At 42.3% G+C, this 21,707-nt stretch overlaps 2 protein-coding genes across 22 annotated transcripts in view; one reads left to right on the top strand and one right to left on the bottom strand.

Moving 5' to 3' along the window:
- The window catches only part of PHC3 (polyhomeotic homolog 3), a 35,233-nt gene extending 27,618 nt beyond the window's left edge, over positions 1 to 7,615 (bottom strand). For 10 of the 19 annotated variants that reach the window (XR_015259431.1, XR_015259432.1, XR_015259433.1 and 7 more), the window contains exons 1-5: positions 7,465 to 7,615; positions 6,551 to 6,709; positions 5,044 to 5,121; positions 3,310 to 3,468; positions 2,405 to 2,503 (exon numbers count right to left, since the gene is read on the bottom strand). Coding sequence is in view for 14 of the 19 variants with exons in the window: in XM_086755152.1 (XP_086611278.1) it covers positions 2,405 to 2,503; positions 3,310 to 3,468; positions 5,044 to 5,121; positions 6,551 to 6,709; positions 7,465 to 7,590 (621 nt within the window). In the remaining 5 variants the exon portion in view is untranslated. Of the gene's footprint in view, positions 1 to 2,404; positions 2,504 to 3,309; positions 3,469 to 5,043; positions 5,122 to 5,605; positions 5,667 to 5,786; positions 5,931 to 6,550; positions 6,710 to 7,464 lie in introns of those variants that run through there. The other 9 variants (XM_086755153.1, XM_086755156.1, XM_086755157.1 and 6 more) reach the window with 9 other exon arrangements.
- A 3,524-nt stretch (positions 7,616 to 11,139) lies between these two features.
- PRKCI (protein kinase C iota) overlaps positions 11,140 to 21,707 on the top strand; it is a 33,564-nt gene continuing 22,996 nt past the window's right edge. The window contains exon 1 of one of the 3 annotated variants that reach the window (XM_086754499.1): positions 11,140 to 11,281. In XM_086754499.1, the coding sequence (XP_086610625.1) occupies positions 11,226 to 11,281 (56 nt within the window). In that variant the 5' untranslated portion in view covers positions 11,140 to 11,225. Of the gene's footprint in view, positions 11,282 to 11,697; positions 12,545 to 14,358; positions 14,533 to 21,707 lie in introns of those variants that run through there. The other 2 variants (XM_086754500.1, XM_086754498.1) reach the window with 2 other exon arrangements.

Here is a 21,707-nt window from a genome sequence, read left to right as displayed (position 1 = left end):
TTTTTCTCTTTTACTGTGCCTTCAAAGTGAATAACACAAAGCATCTTAAGCAAATGCAATTTTATTTTCATACAGACGCTGCAGAAGTGCAGTTATCTGTAAGTATGTTTGCAGAGACTAACATAAACCAGAGCCTTGGGCAGTGAACGGGATCAGAATCTGCTGTATGTCATCCATGTCTTAACAAAGCTGAGTCCTTTATTTCTACAGCAGTATCGATGTACCCTTTCATCATGACACCTCCAATGTCACATGAAACAAAAGGTTTGCTTTCCAAAATGTAAATCAGTCAGTGGTTATTTTCACTGATGTCTGTTACACCACACCAAGACTTTCTGCATAATGATCCCAGCTTTCCAATCCTACATGCTGAGCTGGATTTTCAAGGATAAAGACTACCCTTGTAGTACAAATTCACATAGAATCATAGAATGGTTTGGGTTGGAAGGGACCTTAAAGATCACCTGGTTCCAACCTCCCTGCCCTGGTCAGGGACACCTTCCACCAGACCAGGTCGCTCACAGCCCCGTCCAACCTGGCCTTGAACACTTCCAGGGATGGGGCATCCGCAGCTTCTCTGGGCAACTTGTGCCAGCACCTCACAACCCTCACAGTAAAGGATTTCTTCTTTATATCCAATCTAAATCTAGCCTCTTCCAGTTTAAAGCCTTATCCATTGCCCTATCACTACACGCCCTTGTTGAAAGTCCCTCTCCAACTTTCATCGTACTTCAGATGAAAAAGAGGACTAATTATTATCACCATCCACTACTTTGACTACATAATCCCTTCCTCATTCAACATTTAGAACTTGTATAATGAATAGTTAGTTGATATTTCACTTCTCACTATCCAGGGTGTTGCCACAGGATGCATTCAAATCCTGTTCTGAAGACAACAGTATTTGTTTCCTTATTGGCAAGCATGTGGCATTTACTGCAATCCTGTCTGTGAGTACAAATCAACCTTCAGCACACCTTCACAGATAAGGTACCTAATCCGAGATGTCCACGTCATACATGGGGGGAACACATATGAAAAGAAAAAAGTATGAAAGCAGAAGGGAAGAAAAGTAGGAGAGAAGTGTCAGTTCACCTAACAGGCCATGTTAGGTGCGCCACTGAGACACTGCTAGTCACTGAGGAACTTCTGAGCTTCTGATATCTCTACGTGGCAGACGATACAGTGAGATCACTCCACTGTACCTTCACAAACACCTTGGTTAAGTGTATATACACATCTGTGTATATAACCAAACGCATTTTTTTTTCTTAACTGGCATTGCCTACTTGCTCAGGTTTGCTTATATGATAAACAAAGACGCTTCTCTAAACCCAGCTGACTGAAACCCCAAGGACATATTTTTCACAAGGTAAGAAAAATAAAGTGTACCCACATTAAACCTTTTCCATTGCCTCACTGACTACAGAAGAAACTGGATCTTTGCAAAGTCACTGCTGCTATAGAAACTACCAGATGACCAAGGTTAACATCTGGCACTAGGGTAGTACTGAACATTAAGACAGGAGAGGAATGGCTTGAGTTTGACAGGGTCACCACAGCAGCTCATCTGACTAATTCTCTACGATCTGGGGTGAGATTCAATGTCGTCTCAGGAAGTTGCACAGTTTGGCAGACTTGTGCGAAGTGCACCTCTAAAACCCTGCAGTAGAGAAGGACCAAGACTGTAAAGTGATATGCTTTACTGACATCTCTGCCTTGAACGCAAAAGATAAAGATACACAAATGCAAAAAGAGTCACATACCTACTGGAAAAGCAAACGGATGGCAAGCTTCAATGGTTCACCATTACCTCAGAACAGTGACACCTTTTTAAGGTCTTCAGATCTATTAGAATCTTTTGAATGGGTCAACAAACATCAGGCCAGAGAACACTCAACTGGTATAATTTACCTGGATTTCTCAAAGGTTTCTAAACAAGGTTCATTTATCAAAGACTTAAAGAAACTTCTAAGATAGATCTCTCATGAGAGCATAAATTTGTTAGACAAATGTTCACTTTTCACAGTGGAAGACTGTATCTAATGTGCTCTGTAGCTATCTGTGCTGTGCTGCGCTGCACGTTTCTTCCAGTTGACACACAAATATGTTGAGTGGTGAAAAGGTGATACAAGTTCAGCTGATAACATGAAGTTATTCAAGGTAATAAAGACGAGAGCTAACTAGGAAGACCTAAAATGCAATATCCGGGACCCAAATTTTATACAAAGCATGATTACCTCTAAATGTGTGATGATGGCAAACAGAGGACTCTGAATTTGTATATAAGCTCTACTCATCAGTAGCCTTTATAAGCAAGAAAAACTTAAGAACAATGTTTCCTTACTTCTCCGTTTTGTCCCACTCTACTGGACATGCCTTTAACAAATGTACACAAGCTCACCTGAGTAGCTGCAGACTGACAGGAAGATGAGGAAGATGATGAGACAACAGGAATGTCAGACTGGACAGCAGCCACAGTGGTCGCAGGAGTAAAAATAAGCTGTTAAGCAAGAAAAAATATCTGGTAACAGATTGATACTTTGAAAATATGTGAAAGAAATGCAGTATTTTAAAGAGATACATACATTATGTAGTGATGTATAGCTTCTAAGATTTACTTTTTTACTCAAAGAACAATTTATCATAGTAGTTTAAGTAAATAAAACTAAAAGATAATAAAGTAAAATAAACACAATAATGTAAGGTATTTGTTCTACACACTGAGAAAAATCTTTCATATATATACATACACCTATCATCTTTAATACAAGTATTTTAAAGAGGATTTTCCCTTCAATGTTACAAATGATTGAAACAAAGGCAGAAAAGGTTAAGAGAGTAGCCTGATATCTACTATACTAAAGAAAGATAACTTAGATCTTCCAATCTGTCAAAATGTTATTTAACAAGCAGAGTTGTTACATGAACTTTAACTATGCTAATTAAGTTTCATAGCAAGAACAGGCATTGGACAACCAACCTGAAATTACTAATTTCAGACTACCAGTATACTTAATAATGGTTAATTTCTTTACAGGCAATATAGCAAAGATGACAAGCTCTATGGAATTGCTACAGCAATTCTTTTACTTCTGATGCCTACAGCGTTTCAGAAGATACATATTCACAAACGAGTGACTAAATTCTCCATGTTCTCTGAAACTCAAGAAAACTATTTATAAATAATTTATAGAAACAAAATAAAAACTGAAATGTTTAAGATTTTGTTGGGGTTTTTGGGGGGGAGGGAGAGAGAGGACAACAGATGGACCAAAACCAAGCTCAAGAACTGTAATAAAAACTTACCATTTGAGCTCGTAGATACATTTGAGCCTGGCTTGCACTCAGGGTTGGAGAGGTGCTCCCCAGCAACATAGTCTGTTGGGTAATACTGCTGCTGGTGGTGTTGGAGGTCTGTGAACGGCTTATTATCTGTGCAGGTGTAGGAGAGGTGGAGAGGTTAATCTAAGGAAACAAAAATATTGCTTCTGTCATGGAAATTCATTCATCCTAGGGTCTAAAGCCAGAAAGCCTTTGACAAAAATGGTGGGGACAGCTGAAATCACTAAACTGTAAAGATATCAAAAACATATCGAGCCACTCATCACAAAATTGGATTCTGGCAAGACTGTACATTTTCATCCTCAAACTGCAAGCAAATGTTTCGCAGTAAAAATAATGAGCAGTTACAGGTCTAAACAATGATATTACGAAGTCTGAAAAATGTATCTCACAGAAATACAAATTTACAGAATATGTAGTATAAGCTTGTAATATTTTAAGACAAATATCTGAATTTTAATATTTAAGCATCTTTAGATGTTTATGTTATCTGACTGGACTGGCATCTTCTGTTATGCTTGTTATGCAAACTGATCAGGACAATTCTTTGTGCTGCCACACATGGACTTTGATTCCTCATTCTACACATGCACATTTAAAAATGACTGGAGACTAAAACTTTTTACTGTTTTGTATCAAATGCTCCTCAACAATTGCTCTTTAGCATCTTCTCAAACAAAAGCTGTTGTGGTTTTGGTTTGTTTTTTTCATTTTTTTTTTTTCCCTAACCAATCTAACAGAGTTAAGTGCCCAGCTCTTTTTCATCACTTACTCAAAAGATTCCCTTGAAAAATCCCAGCCCAATTATTGTTAGTTGAACATCAGACCTCTTTAAAGACTTTCCCTCATAAATTTAGTGAATGATTTTACTTCTAACAACTGTAAGCCAAAGCAATGCTATGAGAGCTTAAAAAAAAATAGTTAAATCACTGAAGCTATGTACTGAAGTAATGAACATCTTGAGGGCATGATTAATAAGCAGGATGTCTGTAGGACTAACAAGGTCCTACTCAAGACAACTGTAGACCTGTGCATAAGAGACTGTGCAAATTACATGTCTGAAGATGCCACTTAAAGAAATACAGCATGGACGGAACACGGAGCTGCTAGTAACTGAAACCTGAGTGCATGCCTAGAATATGGAAAAAGTAACTGAAAGTACATAAAAGATGCATGATAAAAGATGACAATCAATAAAAGAATGACTTCTATAAATATTTCATTAGTTTCATATATAAATGTGAGCCTTGACTTGGATTCTTTAGATTTGATGCTCTTTAATCACTGATACACAGAGTTGTTATTTTCTACAACAGTGCCCTGAATAAAGAAACCAATGTGAAAAATCCACCAACAAATCATCTAAGAGATGAAAGCTCAGGGAGTGACTCCTGCAGCGGCCTGAACAGTCACTAGTGCTTGTGGAATGAGCAGCTGCCCCTCAGAGCATCAAGAGTGGGCTGACATCGAGGAAGCCTCCAACACTGGCCAGCAACGACAGCGGCTGGCAGCACGCATTAGTATGACTGGTGGATGCTGGAAGCGCAGCCAACACTTACTACAGAGTCATCATACTTCTATTTCCTGTTTCTGTAATATTAATTTTAGCCACACAACTTTACTAATTTTTTTCCTGTTTTTCCAAGCAATAACCAAGAAGGGTTGAGAATGGATGGAGGGCTTTGTTCAGTTACGTACCGAGGTCTGCGACATGCTTGACTGCTGAGTGACATTCCCAGTGGGGGAAGTACATTGCCTCCCACCTGACAGGCTTGCCTAAATAGCAAGAATACGTGTCAAATATTGAAATCAAAAAGTGTTTAAGTGATGTTCATATTATTGCACAAACCATCAGAAATTTCCCTCTCTACCATTACCTTTTCTCTGAGTTAACAGTAAAAATGCTTCATTCAGTGGAATTAGTTTTCAGTAAAGTGCAGTCTGCATTACGGAATTTGTCTGCAAAGTGCTAAATGCCTTGAATTCCTACCCAACTTCAGGCACTCAGATTCTTGCAGATCAAGACTTGAACAAAAATTATCGGAGGTAAACTCTATCAAACTGTTAACAACGGAGCTAACTGATCAGCTCACTACCTATGGTGCTCAGAATTTAAAATGAGACATCATTAAAAACTGTCATTATTAAAACTCACATTGTAATTTTTAATATGATTAGAATCCTCTAAAAATAAAACAAATTTTATAAATGCAGTAAAGAACACCCTCATATTATAGAATGATAATTTATGTATACGCACCTAGCATTTATAACAGTACGCTATTCCAGCCCTTCAGAATAATGAATCACAACAGTGATTTAGAGTTCTGCATACCAAAACTCCTTAGCCTTCCCCAATCTGATTTTCTTTGCTCTGTCTCAGTAACTGTATGAGTTACACACAAATCCATCACCAAAAAAATGACAAATCAATATATTACCACAATCTAATGTGAAAAGTATAGAAGAAAAAGCCAGGAGCATAGAAGAGTCCATCTCAGTTCTGACAACAAACAGCGTTATCTCTGAAGTCTTTAACTCCATTTTAGCATTTCCACATGCAATATTATCAACAATCACCTATCTCTGCAAGAGAGTATTGGCAATCCAAGGTCAACTAAGGTCAAAAGAAATCTTTCACTGCTTGAGTTTTCAAAATGGGTCTCCTCCAGTGTTCACCAATGTTAAAAGCTGTGCTTCAGAAATGAAATGTCATTTACTTCCTATATTTCTACACTCAGATTTAAAATTGAATTTTGCTGTTTCTTATAATGCAGCCAGATGTGTGGCAAAACACACTAAGATACCAGATCTTCATTCTTTATATTTGATTTCACCAAGATATATTTCTATTCATTGCTTTCCCCATCAACTTTTAGAGAAAATCATGGGATGAAGATTGAAGCAGTCTATTTTTAATATTTATTTTACTACTGTTTGATGATTTACATGATGCATTATAATGTATGCAATAAAGCATGGAATGGTCGCCTACTGGAGCATCTATAACACTGGACAAAATCCTCCAAATAGTTTAGAGGAAGGTAAAATTTAAAATAACAAAGTAATTATAATATAACAGTGAATTATTGTGAGGCATTAAGCTCAGGCACTTAAGCTGTTATTATGTTTGACAATGCTCTAGAATTGTAGTCCTACTCTAGAAAGTAGTATACCATTCTTTTTCAGCAATCTTCACTCTCACCTGTGGTACAGTTGCCAGACTCTGAAATTGGGTACTGCTTAAGTGCTGCTGCTGCAAAGCAGCAGTCTGCAGCATTAGATGCTGCTGTTGGGCTGCATACATCTGCTGGAGGTACTGAGCAGCTGAGCTAGGAGGACGATGCAAGGCCTGCTGAATAACCTGTGATGAATCAGTAGGTAATTAATTACAATTACAAAGTACACACCATGCTGACATGATGCTGAAGTTTACCTTTACAAGGAAATAAAACCAAATAAATTCTTTTCACATCAATTATTTAATACTGAACTTGCTCCATCACTGTTCTCAACCAAGTCACGGAACACAGTCAATATAAATATATTCATGTTTTCAAGGAAAGCCTGACAATCAGCTAACAACACAAATCGCTTGGAACACAACATCCAAGCCTCCTAGGCTCTCGTCAACAAGTCCTACATAACGTTCCGATTTTTGAAAGATCAGGAGAGCATTTGAGACTCAATTATCAAACCCAACAGAATGGACCATACAGAGTTCGATGAGACCTAATTTAAAGAACAGCAAGAGGGGGCTAGATCCAAATCAGCAGTTACACACACACAGATACCTCTGGATCCCTGTAGTTAATGTTGGTCAAACAAACAGCTTTATGTTGTGTGGTTTTGTAAAGTCTTGTGTTAATAATCCACACCCTTAGGGAATGGCAAAAAAACCCAAACTTTCCAGGATAGTATTTTCCCCTCCCTTATTTGGGAGGCAGGCCTGTACCCTGCACTATTCTCAAGTGGTCTGATGCCCTTTGGTAAGCAATATCTTCTGAAAACCAGTAAGTCAGATATTGAGAAAGATTATAGTAATTAAGAAAGAAAGTTAATCTTGTGTAAAGTATTGTGCAAGGCCTGGAGAGGAAAGATTATCTCATAGCCCAGTACCTGGACGGCATGCCTGTCAGAGCCGCTGTAGACCGATATCTGTGGCAGCTGTGTCCGAGAAGTGGAGGTGGTAGTGACAGTAGTTGTAGATGCAGAACACGTTGTTGTGTTTGGTTCATTCTCCATAGTTGTGCAGTGTTTGTCCAGCCTGGCAGAATTGAAATAAAAGTGGTTCACAAACAGAAGGTCAGTATACACTGATTTTAAAGGAAAAAAAATCATAAGCTTTGCTGAGATAGAATCATGGACAATTTTCAAATGGATAAGTTTGTCATATTTGCTATTACTTGACATGATTTGTTGAGAGGTTATAATCTTCTAAGATCCATCAAGAGCAGCAATAGGTGACCAATTTAGGAATACACGCAAGACTTCCAGCAAGCTACACAGGAGTACTGCTGCACCCCTCTTGCCCATAGCCTAGCACTGAAACTGCTGGCTGACCATTTTGTACATTCAGCAAAACATCCTCTTGGCAAAAATCACTGGTGGCATGCTCTATTTGCAAAGAGATGGAAAGGATGTAGAGAAAAATGCTTTTCCTTTGCACAGCAATACCTCCCAAAATACAGCAAGAGTCAAGGAAGAGACCACCTATTTAAGCATCTCTGATGATCCTTCCCCCAACCTTACGAGACTTTCCTCTGTTGCAGAGTACAATCTCTCTCCCAAAGTGTCATCTTTAAAACTGAAATGAATCACACATCTGAATACATGCGGGGCATTTACTTTAGCTTGTTTTTCAGTATTAGTATTATGATTAACAGGAAATAGCATAGTTGCTGTTTATTTGCTTTTAAAAGGATGTTAAAAAAAAATGAGTAGAGATGTGTTTCCTTCCTACAAAAAAAAAAGAACTCAAAAATAATCGAGGACTTTTTTTCTAGTACATTGACAAGTGCTTAACAAACCATCCACTGGGTGCTGCATCAAACACAAACATTCTTAGGAGTTTCAACTCACACAGTCAAAAGCAGAATGCAACGCTGCCAGGCTGCTACCTTCACCTCTCAAAACGTGACTGCTCCGCAAGCACAGAACTGCACACGCCGCCGTAGCACTTGGAATAACTAAACTTTAACAGATATATGGTCAGCTAAGAACCTTATGCCTATCATTGTACTGTATAGCTGCGTATCTTTTACCACCAAAGAAAATTCAGGGCAATAAAGCATGCTTTTAAAAGCAGAGCATCCTGCTATTAGAACTGAAGAAAAAATATGGCTTTGCTGTTAAAAATTCAGATCTGTTGTGCATTATTGACGGTTCTAAAACCACTTTACATTAATCTCACATAATGCTAATGAAAAGTAACTTGAAGGAAAAAAAAAAGTTCTGTCTCCTCCAGAGGACATTAAAAGCACATCAAAGTATCTACAACTTGTCAAGCTAGTTTTAGCCGAGTTATGCAACCTAAGTTATTAGCCTAAGAAAACAACATTGGATGTTTAAATTTCCTTCATTCTCAGCCATGTTTTAGATGTATTATTAGTGAGATAAGCAACGTATCCTGCTCTACTAGCTATTCCATCAGAAGTTCACCCCATGAGAGCTGTTAATCCTTTAGCTGAAAATGTCTCATTTTCCAAAACAATTTTGTCATTCCCAAGTTGTTCCCACAAGAGATGTACAACAAAAAACAAGGAAGAACCATCATTCAGTGTGGCCTGGCACTGAGGTGCACCTCCAGTCCTCCTCTAACCTCGCTTACTTGCCACCCTCGGTCCTCCCGCGACACAAACACCACGCAGCGCAGCACTAACACGCAGAAACAGCGTGCCCTCTCTCGGCTGAGGAACAGTGAAGTGTTCCAACACATGACTTGTTAGAAACCTCTTCTCTAAGTGAGAAGTGGAATGTTTAACAGAGAACAGGAAATACATAAAAAGTGGTTGTTTTTAGCAAAGAAATAAAGAATCCATGACAACTTAGCAGATGGATATTTTATGACAGAAAGCATAAAAACCATCACAGGCTTAAAATCAGACCTCCTTTACAGTCACTTTCATTATTTTACAATGCCGTATAAGCAAAGACCACTTCTAGTTACAAAAAAAAAAAAACCAAACAACCCTCAGATACAACTGAACACAATCTTTTAAAATTGTTCATCAAGTACTCAACAAAATCAAAAAGTCAAAACTCCTAACTTGTAGTAAAATAGATGTTGTTAAATGTACGGCTAGGATCATACAATGATGTTGCCTGTGAGAAACTTAACCTCACAAGAACCTCCGTAATGCAAAGTAAGTTTTAGAAAATGCACTGAACTCTGACTTTAAAAACCTCTATGCATTTAAGCAACCTCAAAACACAAAGCACATCTGGAAACTATATTGAAAATAAATATTTATTCAAGTAGTAACAGCATGAGACACCACATAACTTCAAACTACACTGTGCATAATGTAAATATTCATAAGTTTTGTTCTCTTCACATTTTTTCATCAAAGAAAATATCTGAAGTAAAAAAAAAAAAAACCCCTGCTATTCTGTATCAGAAACACTAAACTACCTTCACAGTGGATATGTGTGTCACTACTTGTGTTTTACAAAGTTTGATTTTCAGTAAATGTTATGGTAATAATGAACACTGCTGACAATCTGGAACCATAACTGGGTATTTGAAAATAGGTTTGGGTTTTTTTTATTTATTTTTTTTTTAAAACATACACGGTTCATTCTTATTCTTTCTACTTATGACCTCTCCTCACAACTCCAAGGGTACAAACCACAGAAAATAAATTAAAGTTTCCTCCAAGTCTAATCCCTACAGGCATTTTTTTGTTTATGACTGAAGACCCTGAAACAAGTTCTCCCTCCTTCCCTTCACTCTAACTACAGTATAGGCCGATCTTGCCTACACCTTGAGGTTTTGTGTTTTCGCTAAAAAAAAAAAAACCCAAATAAATAAACATTAAAAAGCAGAGCTGAAACCATGCCCTGTGGAAACACAACCCACGCCACGCGGGAAAACTCGCCCGCGAGCCGGCACGGAGCGGCCCAGCCCGGGGGCTGCCCGGGTCGGGCAGCCGGGGCCGCCGCCGCTCTGAGGGCACCCGGGCAGCTCCGCAGGCACCGGCAGGGCCCCTGGGCGGCCGGGGCCGCCGCTTCCTCGTCGCAGGCCGGGCCCGGCGGGCTGACCCGCCCCCTCAGCCCCTCGCACCAGGCCGCGGCCTCACCCAGCCCAGCCCCGCCGTCGCCACAACCGCCGACCGCGCTCCAGCCCAGCGCCGCCGCCACCGCCTCCTCCCACCCCCGGCGGCCCCGCAGGTGCCAGCCGCCGCCGGGGAGGGAGGAAAGGTGGGCGGGAGGGGAGGCACCCGCTCCCCGCACGGGGATGGGCCGGGGCCGGGGCTGAGCCGCCGCCGGGGCGCTGTCAGGGCGCGGGTCCCCGCCTACGCGCCCCGCCCCGCCGCGGCCTGGCCGGGGCCTGCCGCTGCCGCTCCCCCTCCTCCGCGCGTCCCGCCGGGAGACTCGCCTCGGACAAGCCGCTCACTCCGCTTCCGCCATCTTCTCGCCTCCCTCCGGGGGAGGTGCCGCGCAGGCGCGGTGGGTGCCGCCAGCGCCGGGCACGTGACGGCTCCCGCCGCCATTTTGTCGTTGGAGCCTGGCGTCGTTCGTGAGAGGTGGTGGCGGGGTTCGAGCTGTCAGGAGCCGGTCTTGGCAGCTTCCCGGGCGGCCCTCAGATTGTGGTGAAGTAGCGACGGGTTTCACGTTAACATAGGAAGGCTGTGGCCCAGAATAGTGGCCCAGCTGGGATGAGGGGCCCCATCTCCCTCAGGGCCCATAGTGATGTGTGGTGCTGCGTGTTTAGGTGAGCATGGTAGCACGGACAGTTATTTTAATTTTCCTGTAGGAGTGGTAGAGTTGAGCTATATGTTGTCAGCCTGTGGCAAATAGGCTTTACTTATTTTGTGGTTTAGCTACAGTAGAAAAACGAAGGAGATGGCATGTGCTGGTTTTTAGAGTGCTGTTGGGAGGTTAAGATCAGGGAAATGCCTGCCTGTAGTGCTTTTTGATGTTAGCTGCTGAAGGACCTCAGCAGCTCCAACCAGAATGTTGGTGGTGAACTTTTAACTTCTCTGAGTAATATGAAGCAGAAGATTATTTTATCTTCCTTAGCCAAGCTTTCAGTTCCTTCCTATTAAATGTTGGTGTGCAGAGCCTTTCCTTGCTATAGAAAGTACCTTTCCTCTAAATAGACCTAATCGATCAGAGTTGAATCATTATTAATTAGAAGCTGCTGCATATTACCTGGCATAGATGGGCATAGCCCAAGCTCCATAATGACAGATAGCCACCAATCCACATGGGCCTAATTCAGATCTTATGTGGGACATCTTGACAAACTCAGCACCTTGCCCTTTCTTCTTCATTAAGTGTCTTCCTGTTACATCACATTACTACATAGCCTTAAGGTATACTAGTGTTTTCAAAGTTGCTTGTATTCCCAATGATACAGAAAGAAAGCAGCTTAGCGCAGTGAGTTAGGAAGACGTTAGACAGGAGTGCCGGTTCATGACATTTTAAATATTTGAGAGAACCAGTTGTGTGAATGAAAATGAAACTGGTTAAAAACTTGATAAAAGAGCAGTAGGAACAAACAGTAAAATGTAGCTCACCAGTACTTCTTTCTGCAATTAGGCTGCTGTTTCCTTACATAAGACAGTTTGACCAACTGATAATTTGACATGGAGGAAAAAAAAAAACACAACCATATGTCTAGCAGCTAGTTGGGATAGATAAGTACTTTGCAAAGAAGAGAATCTTAGCATCTTAAAAAGTGCAAATACATTCCAAAGCATTGTAGATGAGCTTAACCTGTTTCAACAGGGTGAAGCAGTCACACTGACCACAGGTGGACTGCCTGACAGTAGTGACAATTTATCGGGTCTAACGAGGATGCCTCGTTTCTATAAAAGACCATCTGATGATTTGGTAGGAGAAAATAGGAATTTTCATAGGTTAGAAAAGAAGGAGGTGTAGGGAAATGAAGACTTATGCTGGAATACTCATGGAAATCCAGTAGAAAATAAAAAAAAAAAAAAGATGTTGGAAGTACTGGTGCAAGATACAGGTGAGTTCAAATACAGCAAGGTATGAAAAGGATGTGAGACTGTGGAAGCTGGATCGAGCAAATTTCAGGAAAAAAAAACCCAACCAACAATGCTGCAGGAAGGTCAGGTAGCATGAAAAAAGTTCTGTACTTTATAACCACGCCTAAGGTAAACAGCAAATAGAGTTAAGTTATTTTATAATCAACGTGAGAAAGAGCAAAGTGTGCGGACTGGAAAGCGCTGATCTCATGTGGAGCCTGTAACTGAGCACCAGTGCTGCTCTAATAAAAACATCCAGATGTGGCGCTGATTGAAGCGTAGAGGGGTGCACTGGAAAAAAAGGAATTGTTTTTACTATAACAAAACAAAGGTTGCTTACTTCTTAGGACTGCCAGAAACATCCATCTGATCAGGAAGCGCTGGACAATATAAATACGTTAAGACGCTATTGATATATTGTTAATAGGCAAAGCTAGAAGGAAATAGTACTTGCCGTGATAAAGTGGCTTATGATTAACAGTTTTAATAAAATACCTTTTGTTAACCCTCCCCTTTCTTAGTTAAAAAGCATCCTTCCTGATTTCTTTCCTTAAAAACATGTTAGCCATTTCATAGATGGTAATTAAAGCTTCACCCGAACTGACTGCACTTGTCTGTGGGCAGTGCACATTGCGTGCATTCTTTAGAATTGTTACAGAAAATATTTTAGTCAACAGTAGTTGTAAGAGTTGCCATTGCTTCTGAACATCTCCAGTTCCACGTCAGCTCGGTACTGGCTGCTGAAGGGCGGCACGCTACTTTTGTGTTGGAATCCTGAATTTTCTGTGGCTCCTCTGAAATCAGGGTGGTGGTGACAAAGTTAGTGGGAGTCGTGGTATGAAACTGACTGCGAAGGAGCATGGTTAGACGTGTCCAAAACTGTTTTTCCTGATGTTCAGACGGTAGCGATGGGTTTGGTTGTACGTTAACAGCCCGGTTAGAGAGAGCCCTGCTCCTCGGGCTGCGGTTCCGCTGCTGCAGACAGAGCGGCCCCTCTCCGCCAGCGCCGCTGCCGGCGTTTCTGGCTCTTTAATCCCTCAGAAGAGAGCGATCCCGGTTGTACCAGAGGAAAATGACGAGCTTTCCTCGTCCCCGTCCGCCGGCGCGGCCCTGCGGAACGCGCCGCTGCCAAGAGGCCGGGCACCTATAACGGAAAAGCGGCGTTTCGGCGGGCCGAGCCCCGTCACCGCAGCTGCTCGGTGCGCCCGGCGCCGCCGGTGACTCCCGCCGCGGGATCGGCCGCGCCTGCCTCGCCGTCCCAGCATGCTTCGCGGCGGGCCGTACTAAGTGGCGGGAAGCGCGCGGTGCTCGCCCTCGGCTCCAGGCGCGGGGAGGGGGGAAGAGGGGCCATCGGGGTGGCTTCTGGTCCCCTGGCCGGGAGCTGCCGTGCTCCGGCGGCTTCGCTGCGGGGATTCTGGAGGTCTCTGCGCCTCCGCTTCTCCCCTCTCGGTTCCGACGTGGAGCGTTCCGCTCTTCAGGTGTGCGCCGGAGTCCTGCGGGGAAGAGCCCATGTAGCGCAGGGGACACACACACGCGAGGCGTGGTGCTCGCCTTTCCCAGGCGGCAGAGCTGCTGACCGGCGGCTGCCGGAGCGGCTCCTCCTTCACTCTGTGGGAGGGTCCGTGCTCCCGTCCTGCGCCGTCCCGCACGGCTCCGCGCTCTCCCCGTGCCCCTTCTCCGCTGCTCCCCCTACCCACCCCGTGGTCCCGCCCGCCCCGGGCTGGCGCCGTGAGGAGGAGGAGGGGGCGGGACGGCGGCGCCGCGCGCTTGAGGCGGCGCGGGTCGTGCAGCCGCCGCCTCCCGTCGCCCGCCCGCCGCCCCGGGCGGCGCTGCCCGCCGTAGCGGGGGGGATGCCGACGCAGCGGGACAGCAGCGGCAACAGCACCATGTCGGCTCCGGGCGGCCTCGGAGGGGGCGGTCTCGGCGGGGACGGCGCCCACCAGGTCCGGGTGAAAGCCTACTACAAGGGGTGAGTGAGTGAGCGAGGCCGTGGAGCCCCGGGGACGGGAGGTGCGGCCCGGGTCGGCGTGAGGAGAGGCTTTCGGCAGCGCGGAGCGGCCGGGCGCGGCGCGGGGTGGTGGGGCCGGCGCCGCGCTGTCCGGCCCGGCCCTGTCAGTGGTGGTTCTCGTAATGCCGTACCTTAAGTACCAGGGGTTCAGTGCTTTTACTGTAATGTTAGCTTCCCAAATACTGCATATCCACCCACTTGTAGGGGAAAAGAAAAAGAGAGGAGGAAAACCCCCCCACAACTAAACACCGCGTTAAAATGGCTTTCAGGTGCTGCTCTGAGCCGGGATGAAGCGTTGAGAGGAGCCTCTCTGCGGGTGTTGGGTTTAGCGGGGCCGGTGGGCTGGGGCAGGGAGATGGGGCTGAGCTGACGCCGCTGGATTTCCGTCGTCACCGGTAAACACGGATGTACCCGAGGCCTCCTCTGCCCTGCTCACCCAGCTGCCCAGCACCCTGAGGCCCTGGTTGTTTACCTGCTGTCAGTGCACATTCCTTCGTAACACTTTACTGGGGGACACATGCCAAAATCATACTTAAATATATTTATGTTCAGGGTTCAGCTTTCGTCCTGGTCTCTGCATGCGAAGTTATATTCAGGCCTAAAGGAAGAGGGTGTTTGGATTGAACCCTGTTTAATCAGTTTTTAGGCTATTTCCCAGGGACTGAGTGATTTATGACTGAGTATGTGAATGGTAACCAAGACACATCTACTGTCAATTACACTTCTGCTGTAAAAATGTGCTAGAAGTCTGCACAATGAAAATCTGCATGTTGCTAGTCTAACTCAGTGGCTCTCCAGCAGTAAACATATAAGGTAGAAGGGTTCGGCTTTGGGTTCACAAATCCCTATTAAATAGTAACAGTTACAGGACCTGACTTCACAAGTTTGAGTGCAAGGGTTGACAGTGGTTCATTGGGCCATTAGGTTTGAGAGGAGGTGATCTAAGCAGAAAAAAATGTAGGTTATGTTTTTGGATTAAGATTGAACATATGATACTCTCGACAGCTTCCTCCCGGTTGTCTGTATTAAGTACAATAAAAGATTTATTGTGTTTACTGTCTGGTATCTCTAGGTTTATAATTTTAAGCAGAGATATCGAAACCATGCTGAGCCATTTGATATTTGCTATCATGTTTGATTTCTGGCTTGTCTCTGCTTTGGGGCTTTTCTTGAAAAAAATCTGTACAGGTATTGTAGAGACTGTCACAATCTGTGTCTTGAAAGGGTGTGTGAAACACTGTCAAAGTAATAGTATGTGAAATTTTAAGCTCTGTTTTACAGTCCCTTTCATCTACCATTTCTTAAGGACCTGGAGATGCCCCTGGCTGTCAGCTGAGAGAGGTGTTCCTTTGTTCAGGCAGTGAACTAAAGTGGGAGCTGTTCTGGGTGAAAACCATTTCTTTTTCTTCTGCTGGGTCAGTTTTAATCTTCATCATTTCCACATGCAATCACATGAATTCTTGCTTTAGCACAGGGAGGCTATGGTGCAAGAACAGAAAGAAAGCAGCTCAGGGTTGTGGGAGTGAGGAGGAAAACTGCTACATTGCACAGGAATGCTGGCTCATGATACTTTAGATGTTAGGTAATAACTTAACAGACGCTGGAATGTGTCTTTTGAGTCTCATCTACTGACTTTTTATCTGTTAATGCAATTATCAGTTTGCTTTTAATAGACACTGAGTCATATAGGGTGTTGGTTAACCATTGTGAATACCAACAAACTAACAAGCTGAATTCCTTAGTCATGATTTCTTTTGAGATCTAAACAAATTATTCTCTCTGCTTTCCTACAACAGGAGGTCTCATACCCACTTCTTGATAGTGCTAGTCTGAGGAGCGGGAGTCAAAACACTTTACCTGCATTTACACTGGAACAAATTGGAGATTGAGGATGTCAATGCTGATATCAAGGGCAGCGTTTTCCCCTTTTGTCCCATAAACTGTCTCAAGATTAGAGCTGGATAGAGGATTTAATGGGAAATAGTGTTAATCAGGAAATGTTAATCTCTTTAAATTTCATTTTAATAGAAGCATTTAAGTGGGTTGTAGAAGTTACTGTGAAAGTCTTGCTACAAATGTCTTTTCCAACTTCTAGAAGGAGTTTCTAATTAAATAAAAAACCCAGCAACTCAGAAGCACAGATTTGTTCTTGTAACAGTTGGGAATCCAATAGTTAGGATACTTGCCTGGGGCTCGAGGTGCTGTGCTTACTGACTCGGATCAAAGAGCCAAACCTGAATCCCCAAAGCATTGCTTAGTCTGGCCAAGAGCCTAATTGCTTTTTTCAGCCCAGACAAAGACTTCAATGAAGAATTCGTTGAAGGGTCTTTGTTTCATTCAACTATACAGTTGTAATACTTTATCTTAAATTCATAAAATATGTAAAACCAGGAAGGAAAATGTTCCTAAAGTGAACAGAGATCATGAGAATAAGAGGATGGGAATTTCCCGGGGACTTTAGAATTAGGGCATTAGGTTGAGTTTATCCAGGTATTTCCTTGACTCAGGTAAGCCACGCTTATCTTTCTCATAGGGCTGGTTGTTTAAAACGCTGAAAATAGTCTTATCTGTTTTAAAGAGTTACCATAATCTGTGCAGTGTATGTAACAGAGGGTTCCTTAGTGAGTCCTTAGGAATTTACTCTCTTACACCAAATGTTTACATACTTTTTTGTTGATACAGTAAAAAAATGTAGCAGCTTCAAATGCATGGTACTAAATAGCATCTGTAATTACAACCATCTCAGCTTTCTAGTATTATTCAAAGTTTACCTTTTGTCTTACCTCATTTGTTGGAGATGCTTTTTGTCAGTGAGGTACAAGAAGCTATAATATCATTAATACATATGGGGAGGATTGCATTGTAGCAGTAGAGAGCAGGTAGGAATAATTCACTGCTTGTGCACTATGAATCCTGTAGAATTAATATTGACTTTAAAAAACAAACAAACAACAAACTTGAAGAACCGTTTTTCTGTCATCATTAGGGCTGATAGCTTGCTTTCTTTCAGTGGCTGACATAGATTTTGCACTGTTTTAACTGTGTAGGCTGTAATGTAGGTTAGACTTTTAATATAGTTAAAGGCACAGGTTAGCAATGCTTTGCCCACTTTGTTTGATTTGGTTCAAATGAATACTCCTGACAGTCCTCTCGTGATATGTGTTAAGCCTGTTTCTTTTCTTAATTTTTAATACATTTATGTAAGTGGCAAAAGTGAAATCAAAATGTACCTCCACAAATATTTCCAGGAAATTAATTTCTTAAGAATTTTTGACTTCTCACATCCTTTCTTTATATTGCTTTTTGTCTTGAGCATTGTCTGGTCAGTTCTTCGGCTCAGTGTCTCTTGTATTTTGTTGAGTATCAAGTTCCACACAGGAGCGTTCAGCTTAAGAAAGCTTTAGTTTAAGCCTATGAACACATTTTCGCACCTTCTTGCAGCTTCAACGTTGGTTCATTTTCTGGTAATACATTTTTTTTTCCAGAAAAACAGACTGCAGGAGCAGGCAGTTTGAGACCTCAGACTCCCACTGGGGAAAGAGGCACTTTGAATTGTTCTGAACGACAGTTTCTGCACCTTACGATACTGAAATGATACTGAAAGAGCAGAATTCTCCAGGAGTCTTGTATGGGTTAACTTCAGTGAGCTATAATTAGACATTATCAAAAGCTTTGATGACTGTCCCAGGTGTGTTATAAATATGCGAATATGTAGATAATACGTGATTATATATCTATATATTTCTACATACATAATATGTGATAGCTATGTTTAAAGCAGTGTAGTCTCTGTTCTTACAGTGGAGTGCTCTCTCACAGAAGTTTAAGTTCAGAAGTAAAGAATGAGATACGGATATTAAATTGTATTTTACTGTTGGCATTGCGGTTTTTTGTTGGTTGTGGGTGGTTTTTGTTAAAGGATATTATGATTGTTGGATGATCTGTAAGAGAAAAGGCATGAGAAAAGCTATTTGGTCTCAGAGGAAAGGTGGGGAAGATAGTCATGAGGTTCATGGTCTTCTAGAGATATTGGAAATCTGTTCTCTAGTGTTCGTGTTTAGATTTACTGTTTGCATTTTCTATCTTCCTATGGTTTTTCTTTCACTGATTTTTGCTCTTGCAGTGTATTGATTTCCTACAGGTCCCTGATTAAGACCTATTGTAATAGTACTAAAAAAAATTTCTAAAATACCTGGAGCTTCTGTAGTAAGAGTTAATTGACACATCCAAATGTGGTGGTGCAAAGGGTGTGCTTGAATGAGATTTTCTTCTAATTCCCTGTGTGTGTCATGAGGAGACAAATAAGAATATTATGCCTTGGAATAGCTTTATAACAAATGTGCTTATTAAAAGCACTGCATAAGCTTATCTTCATCAGAAGGAAAGGGCTATTGTCCAGAAATTTTTTTCCCACGTCTTAGTGAAAGAAAGCATTTTGTATTTTTTCATACAAGGCAGCAGGCAATGGTCTGTATTAATTCTCCTTTGTTCTTTAACTTAGCCTTCTGATTTTTGTTTAAAATGCCAAATTCCTTCTCAGTAGAGTTTAACTTTGTCTTATCTTGAGTGAATACAGTTTTTTCCTAATTAAGACATCATCAGTGCAATGTTAGGTGCAAGAAGTGTGGAGAACATGATATAATGCAAAGGTGTGATAACAGAACTGCTCTGGAAGCGAGGCCTGTCTCAGTAGAAATGTCAGTGTCATCACTATAGTTAAAATGGCAAAATAAAGCTTGTAGGAAGACCTGTAATCTTTCAGTTTCTGTGTTAGGGAAAGCTGGTTTTGCATCTCTAGGAAAAGTGTGCTAAATGTTGCTTGTAGAACCTTATTCATACTTAAGTACACTTTTTTTTTTTTTTTTTTTAATAGGATCATAGAATAGTTCGGCCTGGAAGGGACCTTTCCAGGCCATCCAGTCCAACCCCCCTGCGAGGAGCAGGGACATCCCTGACCAGATCAAGTTGCTCAGGGCCAGTCCAACCTGGCCTTGAATGTTTCCAGGGATGAGGCATCCACCGCCTCTCTGGGCAACCTGTTCCAGTGTTCTACCACCTTCATTGTAAAAAATCTCTTTGTTATATCAAGTCTGAATCTACCCTCTTTTACCCCTTGTCTTATCACAATGGGCCCTGCTAAAAAGATTCTTCCCATCTTTCTTGTAAGCCCCTTTTAGGTAGGGAGGCCGCAATAACATCTCCCTGGAACCTTCTCTTCTCCAGGCTGAACAGCCCCAACTCTCTCAGCCTGTCCTCATAGGAGAGGTGCTCCAGCCCTCTGATCATCTTCGTGGACTCCTCTGGACTCGCTCCAACAGGTCCACGTCCTCCTGATGTTGGGGGCTCCAGAGCTGGATGCAGTACTGCAGGTGGAGTCTCATAAGAGTGGAGAAGAGAGGGAGAATCACCTCTCTCAATCTGCTGGCCACACTTCTTTTGATCCAGCCTAGAATATGACTGGCCTTCTGGGCTGCAAGCGCGCATTGTGGGCTCGTGTTGAGCTTCTCATCCACCAGTGCCCCCGAGTCCTTCTCTGCAGGGCTCCCCTCAATCCCTTCATCCCCCAGCCTGTAGTGATATTGGGGATTGCCTTGACCCAGGTGCCGGGCCTTCTGTTGTTACTGACTTTACATATGAGGTCTATTATGTTGCTATTAGCTAGAGTTCTCTGAAAGACTGATCGGTGTTTGTTACAACAGAGATGGTAAGATCTTCCAAATGTATTTAATAACTATCAGATACATGTCCTGTTGAAGGAATTAGAGTTGTAATTTAGAGAACTCATTTAAATTCTAAAATAATGACATTTTCTGTTTATTTGAAGGGCAACTATTTTGCTACTTGAAGGTAGCAACAAGAAGGAAGAGGTTTTTTTCAACTGGTTTGAGCTTTTACTTTATAGATAGGGAGGGATTCCTGGGCTGTTCAGTATGTCTTAACATTGCTACTTTTTCTGTTCACTGTAGCACAGATAAATCTCTTTTAAGTGGACTTGAATTATCAAATTTGAAAAACTGCTGAACAACTTCTTCTATTTTTTCTTTTTAATCTTCAGGTTTTTGCTAGAGCATCAGTGATTACTGTCTCTTGGGGTTGTGGTCTGTCACCAAACTCTTCTTTCTTGTCTGACCGTAGTAGTCATGTAGTCACTGCTGCTTTTAACATGCCCTCTCCTATTACTGACTAGTTCAATCACCAAATAAACTCCAGTAATTGAAATACTTCGCTCTGACTTCTCACTGCCTTTCAGAATGTAACTTTTTGTTTAAGAAGATATTCCAAAGTTAATATATCCACACTAAAATGCGAATAAATGAAGGGATGGTAAACTTTAGCACAAAATCAGTGAAGTTGCTAAGTAAGCAATGCCGTATTTCCTTCCCTGAAAAACAGGAAATACAGGTTAAGACTTTACCTCCTAATATAGCTTTATGTGTTTCTCTTTGGTTGATGCCTGTGTGTCTGTAACAGTGATGAACTGTTAAACCTGCCTCGGTTTGTAGGGGCAAACACTGGCATTGGGTTTGCAGCTTGTGCATTTCGAGAGGATGTGTTCCTCTCCTTTGTGTTGGAGAGAACACATTTTGCCTTCAGGTGTTTCAGACAAAGCCCTATTTGCCCCATAGTATTGAACTTTGTCTAAATAATGGGGTCCAAATATTGTTTTGTCTTGTATTTTGTCTCCTATGGAAAGAAGAGGAGCAGTTCCTCAACCAAATAATGTAGCAGCTTTTTGACTACTTTATTCTGATTATTGAAGAGATGTCATTTCACTGTTCTAGCCGTTTACTGGAGTCTTTCCCCTAACTAAACTAACTCTGATCACGCTCATAATCCAGAAGTAGGCTAGGTGTTCTTCTACAGTGCTTAGAAATGGCTAGTTTATTTTATTTGTGCTGCTGAATTTGAAGGAGCCTCAGGCAAGCATGTTTATCACGTGTTCTCTGCCACTCCTGAAAGTGGCTCAGGTTCAGTGACCACAGTAGGTTAAGTCAAGTCACCTACTTGATACCACTCTGCCCGTGCACTGCACAAGATGATTTAAAGACGTTTAATGTGCTGCGTACGTACACTTCAGTCTGGTATTATGTTGATGTGAATTTTGTCCAGATATAAATTGTCAGTTGCTTCCATTA

This window comes from Chlamydotis macqueenii, chromosome 9, assembly GCF_036417535.1.
Source record: "Chlamydotis macqueenii isolate bChlMac1 chromosome 9, bChlMac1.mat, whole genome shotgun sequence".
In the NCBI taxonomy this organism is placed as follows: domain Eukaryota; kingdom Metazoa; phylum Chordata; class Aves; order Otidiformes; family Otididae; genus Chlamydotis; species Chlamydotis macqueenii.
Note: the sequence above shows the minus strand (reverse complement) of the source record. Positions and strands in the feature narration are given on the sequence as shown.